This window comes from Octopus bimaculoides, chromosome 28, assembly GCF_001194135.2.
Source record: "Octopus bimaculoides isolate UCB-OBI-ISO-001 chromosome 28, ASM119413v2, whole genome shotgun sequence".
Lineage (NCBI taxonomy): Eukaryota > Metazoa > Mollusca > Cephalopoda > Octopoda > Octopodidae > Octopus > Octopus bimaculoides.
The window spans coordinates 12,695,708-12,701,420 of record NC_069008.1 but is presented as its reverse complement, the minus strand read 5'-3'; the positions used below and the strand labels follow the sequence as shown (position 1 = coordinate 12,701,420).

Here is a 5,713-nt window from a genome sequence, read left to right as displayed (position 1 = left end):
CAATGCATATTTTCTCTCTGGTATGAACATGTTCATGTATAGTTAAAACATCATTTTCAAAACTGAATTACCACAGGTTATGGCTTCTCTCCTGTATATGTCTGTTTGTGTCTAGTCAAAGCACTCATTTGAGAGAATGATTACCACAGATATCACAATATGGCTTCTCTCTTGTCTGAATAAATTTGTGTCTTTTTAAGTAACTGACATCAGAAAATAATTTGCCACATATATCACAGTGATATGGTTTTTCTCCAGGATGAATACAATTGTGATTAGTTACATCAACATTTTTAGTGAATAATTTACCACAGGTATCACAACAATCTGGCTTCTGGCCTGTGTGAATATATGTGTGACAAGCTAAAGTGCTATTTCCAGAAAATGATTTATATATATATATATATAACAGTGATATGGTTTTTCCCCAGTATGAATACGTTTATGATAAGCCAATTGGCTATTGCAAAACAAAGGTTTCCCATCGATATCACAATGATATGGCTTCTCACATATCAGTGATATGGTTTCTCTCTTGTATAAATACATTTGTGACTAGTTAAAGTGCTATTTTCAGGAAATGATTTACTGCAGATGTCACAATGATATGGTTTCTCACCTGTATGAATGCACTTGTGTTTAGTCAAGTGACTGTTTGAAGTGAATGATTTATCACATATAACACAGTGATATTGTTTTCCCCCAGTATGAATGCGTTTGTGTTTAGCTAAATTACTATTTTTAGAAAATGATTTACCACAGATATCACAATGATATGGCTTCTCACCTGTATGAATACGTTTGTGTGATTTCAAGTGACCTGATTCAGAAAATAATTTACCACAGGTATCACACTGATATGGTTTTTCCCCAGTATGAATACGTTTGTGATTAGTCAAATTACTATTTTCAGAAAATGATTTACCACAGATATCACAATGATATGGCTTCTCTCCTGTGTGAATACGTTTGTGACAAGTTAAAGTGCTAATTTCAGAAAATGATTCACCACAGATATCACATTGATATGGCTTTTCCCCAGTATGAATGCGTTTATGATTAGTCAAGTGACTATTACAAGAGAATGATTTACCACAGGTATCACAACGATATGGTTTCTCTCCAGTGTGAATGCGCTGGTGTTTAGTTAAGTCACCCCTTCGAGAGACTGATTTACCACAGATATCACAGTGATAAGGTTTCTCTCCTGTATGAATGTGTTTGTGTTTAGTCAAGCGATCCTTTTCAGTGAATGATTCACCACAGGTATCACACTGATATGGTTTTTCCCCAGTATGAATACGTCTGTGACTAGTCAAGTGGCCATTTTGAGAAAATGATTTACCACAGATATCACAATGATATGGCTTCTCTCCTGTATGAATGCGTTTGTGTTGAGTTAAATTGCTACTTGCAGAAAATGACTTATCACATATATCACACTGATATGGTTTTGCTCCAGTATGAATACGTTTATGACTAGTCAAGTGACCACTTTGAGAAAATGATTTACCACAGATATCACAATGATATGGCTTCTCTCCTGTATGTACACGTTTGTGATTAGTCAAGATACTCTTTCCAGAGAATGATTTACCACAGACGTCACAGGAATACAGTTTCTCACTTGTATAAGGGTTTTCAGGTTTAGTTAAATGATTCATTATGAGAGAATATTTATATAAAGAGGTTGATGTATTGATGAAGGCTTCTTATAAATATATCGGCTTTCTTTAGTTTGATGAAAGTTGATAAAAATATCAAAGGCACATTTGATTGAAGAAATTTCTTTTATGACAACTTGATGTGATATTCTGAAAAAGGAAACGAAACATTAAGATTAGGAGGATAATTAAACGACATAGTAATTCAACATTTTACAGCATCAACACTGTCATCCGCTTAATGTCAATGTCTGCAAGGGTCGGAGTTCATTGAGGCATTGAAAAACTGGCATACCTACACCCTAAATTTGTTTCTTCATACCTTTCAAAAACAATCAATGTTTCATATATCTAAGACGAGGGAACATATTTTCTCAATCTTTCTATGTGATTACTGTAACTTCGAAGGGTTCTATTATGTACAGGCAGAATCATTAGCATGCTGGACAAAATGCTTAACAGTATATCATTCAGCTTGTCGGTGTGTTGTTTATTTTGCTTCAATCGGTGACACACTTTCAGGGCGAGTACGATCAGCCATTTAAGTCTCCAGGCGCCTCTCCTGCCCAAACTGAAGTCCCTTCTCTGTGGACCAGCTTGCTAGCTAGTCTGCAGTGAAAGTCCCTCTCTTCATTTCGTCTACTATGAATCCATGGGCTGTGCCCTACACGTCTTTACTCTCAAAGTTCAAATTCCACCCAGGTCGACTTTCATAAATTCCAGGTAGAAAAAAAAGAAGCAACAAAGCAGAGGGGTTCTTGTAATCGACTTATGCCCTCCTGCCAAATTTCGGGTCAAAAGTAGGTTAGATTATTATCTTTATGAAAAGATTATTAGTATCATTGTCATTTTGGCTATCTTCGGTATGACTCGCAGAACTGCCAAACTAGAACAGCTGATCAACCAGCTGTTAAGGTACAGCGTTCGGTAAATTCCGTAAAAAAAATTTCACGAGCAGGCTGTTCCGTTGATCGGATCAACTGGAACCCTCGATGTCGTAAGCGACGGAGTGCCAACAACAACAATAAACAACAGCACATCATTAATTAATGAGGTATTCCTCAATCGGTTTCCTCTTATATTTCTAATTAATTACGCCGCTTTACTCTCATTTTACCAATTAATTTCGTCTATATCACAAGTAACAGTCTATCATGGCTTTTCATAAACAGCAGATCAACATTTCAGTTTAGAAGTTATTATTTAACACATAAAGCACGACGAGCCACGATTGTGGCCGAGATAGCTGCATTTAATTTATGAGCGTTTGTTGGGGTCTAATGTCACTCAAGTGGAGGCGCAATGGCCCAGTGGTTAGAGCAGCGGACTCGCGGTTTCGATTCCCAAACCGGGCGTTGTGAGTGTTTATTGAGCGAAAACACCTAAAGCTCCACGAGGCTCCGGCAGGGGATGGTGGCAAACCCTGCTCTACTCTTCCACCACAACTTTCTCTCACTCTTACTTCCTGTTTCTGTTGTGCCTATAATTCAAAGGGTCAGCCTTGTCACACTGTGTCACGCTGAATATCCCCGAGAACTACGATAAGGGTACACGTGTCTGTGGAGTGCTCAGCCACTTGCACGTTAATTTCACGAGCAGGCTGTTCCGTTGATCGGATCAACAGAAACCCTCGACGGAGTGCCAACAACAATCTCACTCAAACACTCCGATAGCCCCACCAGACGAATGCAAGAAGACTAATAGTTCAGCTAATGGCTTTTCGGATGATGTAAAACTTGCCATCATAATATACTAAGAAGACATTTTAGCTATTTTTTGTTTTTTTATGTGTACATGGTAGTCTCATTTTCATAAAATGTGCTCGGCAGTCCTTGCTGTCTAAGTGCAAATCTCAGCGCTTTATGGGTTAAGACGAGGAAATATATTTTCCAAATGTTGTTATCGCTTCGAAATAATTACTGTAACATCGAGAGGCTGACATAATTCTATTATTTACATTATTATCATTATCAACACCATAACAGCCTTAAAGTAAATCTTTGTCAACTTACCGTATTCCGATATAAACAACGCTTCAGTGATCGGTTATAAATCACACTAATTAGTAATTTAATTGCAGTGTTGTATAAGTTATTTCCCTTGATGTAATTCGTTTATTCAATTCTCCGATAAATGGCGCTACTGACTTGTTCGTTTCGTTCCAGTTATTTTCTTTGTCCCATTTCAAATTTTCATATGATTGTTTTAACAAAGTCTACTTAACATTATTCCTTTTCTACGACCGCTTCTAGCAGACGAATTAACCGCGTTGCTGACGTGACATCCTTTCGTGGTTCTTCCTGTCCATTCCTGACGTCACTCTCTCCTTTCCGGTCATTTTCCTTCCTCTATACTCCACTCTGGTGGAGGCGCAATGGCCCAGTGGTTAGGGCAGCGGACTCGCAGTTATAGGATCGCGATTTCGATTCCCAGACCGGACGTTGTGAGTGTTTATTGAGCGAAAACACCTAAAAGCTTCACAAGGCTCCGGCAGAGGATGGTGGCGAATCCTGTTGTATTCTTCCACCACAACTTTCTCTCACTCTTTCTTCCTGTTTCTGTTGTGCCTGTAATTCAAAGGGCCAGCCTTGTCACACTGGATCTCCCCAAGAACTACATTAAGGGTACACGTGTCTCTGGAGTGCTCAGCCACTTGCACGTTAATTTCACGAGCAGGCTGTTCCGTTGATAGGATCAACTGGAACCCTCAGCGTCGTAAGCGACAGAGTGCCAACAATTCCCCTCTGATTTAACGATAACTGCTCCTCTACTCCATTTCATAATCCTCTCACGTCTTCTTGGGACTCCCTCTTTCATAGGTTTCATCCACTTTCAATGATCAGCACATCTTTATGCAGCTGTCCTCATTCATACACACCACACATCCAAACCAGCGTAATCTTCTCTCTTGCATGCTACATTTGATTCCTCTTATGCCCAACTTTTCCCTCAATACATTTGCACTTTGCCATACATATACACTGATGTTGCACATACTACCTTCATTTCTCTCCAGTCTACACATGTCTTCACCACTACACTAGCAGAGTCACCAAGTTCATGGCAAGACAATAACCTCCAAAACTGGGAATTGAAGAAGTGTGACTATGTGCCAGTTGAGATATTCAATTCATAGAGGAGACACTGTCTCGATATCGATTAACAAAACAAACACAAAACGGTTACAGTTTAACTTTTTATTCAGTATTCTTTAGAAAAAAATTCCTAAAAATCCAACCACAGGTATTTTCAGTAATCAAGTTACCTCAGAGTCAATATTTTTACAGATGATGACAAATTTGAGGTTCACATTGACAATACTGAAATTAATGAAGGAAAAAAACACTGCGTTTTAGCAGACAAAATAGTCTTAATTCTTGTCATGTAATAAATTTTAACATTGACGCATTTACACTTGCGTGTGAAAGGATGCGTCTTTTATGAGAAAATGATTTGCCGCAGAAGTCACATCAAGATGGCTTTGCTCCTATAGGAATGAGTTCATGTACAGTAAAGTTCAGTCTATGAGAAAATGATTAACCAGAAGTATTACAATGACAGTTTCTCTCTCGTATAAACATGTTAGTGTATAGTTAAAACACCATTTTCCTAGTCAAGACACTCATTTGGGAGAATGATTTACCACAGATATCACACTGATATGGCATCTCTCCTGTGTGAATATGTTTGTGTTTAGTTACGCTACTATTTTGAGAAAACAATTTACCACAGACATTACAGTGATATGGTTTCTCTCTTCTATGAATGTTTATAATCTTTTACTACTTGTATCACACTAATATGGCTTCTCTCCTGTATGTGTACATTTGTGTTTAGTCATGGGAATATTTTGAGAGAATGATTTACCACAGATATCACAATGATATGGCTTCTCACTTCTATGCGTACGTCTGTATTTAGTTACAGAATGTCTTTCAGAGAATGATTTACCACAGATATTACAATGATATGGCTTCTCTCCTGTATGTGTAGTTTTGTGTTTAGTCAAGTCACCATTTTGTGAGAATGATTTACCACAAATATCACAA

At 38.0% G+C, this 5,713-nt stretch overlaps 1 protein-coding gene across 3 annotated transcripts in view; it reads right to left on the bottom strand.

Moving 5' to 3' along the window:
• Positions 1-3,900, bottom strand: part of LOC106874838 (zinc finger protein 678) — an 11,257-nt gene extending 7,357 nt beyond the window's left edge. For 2 of the 3 annotated variants that reach the window (XM_052977439.1, XM_052977440.1), the window contains exon 1: positions 3,677-3,881. Coding sequence is in view for 1 of the 3 variants with exons in the window: in XM_014922726.2 (XP_014778212.1) it covers positions 516-1,664 (1,149 nt within the window). In the remaining 2 variants the exon portion in view is untranslated. Of the gene's footprint in view, positions 1-18; positions 1,815-3,676 lie in introns of those variants that run through there. The other variant, XM_014922726.2, reaches the window with a different exon arrangement.
• Between the last annotated feature and the right edge of the window lie 1,813 nt (positions 3,901-5,713).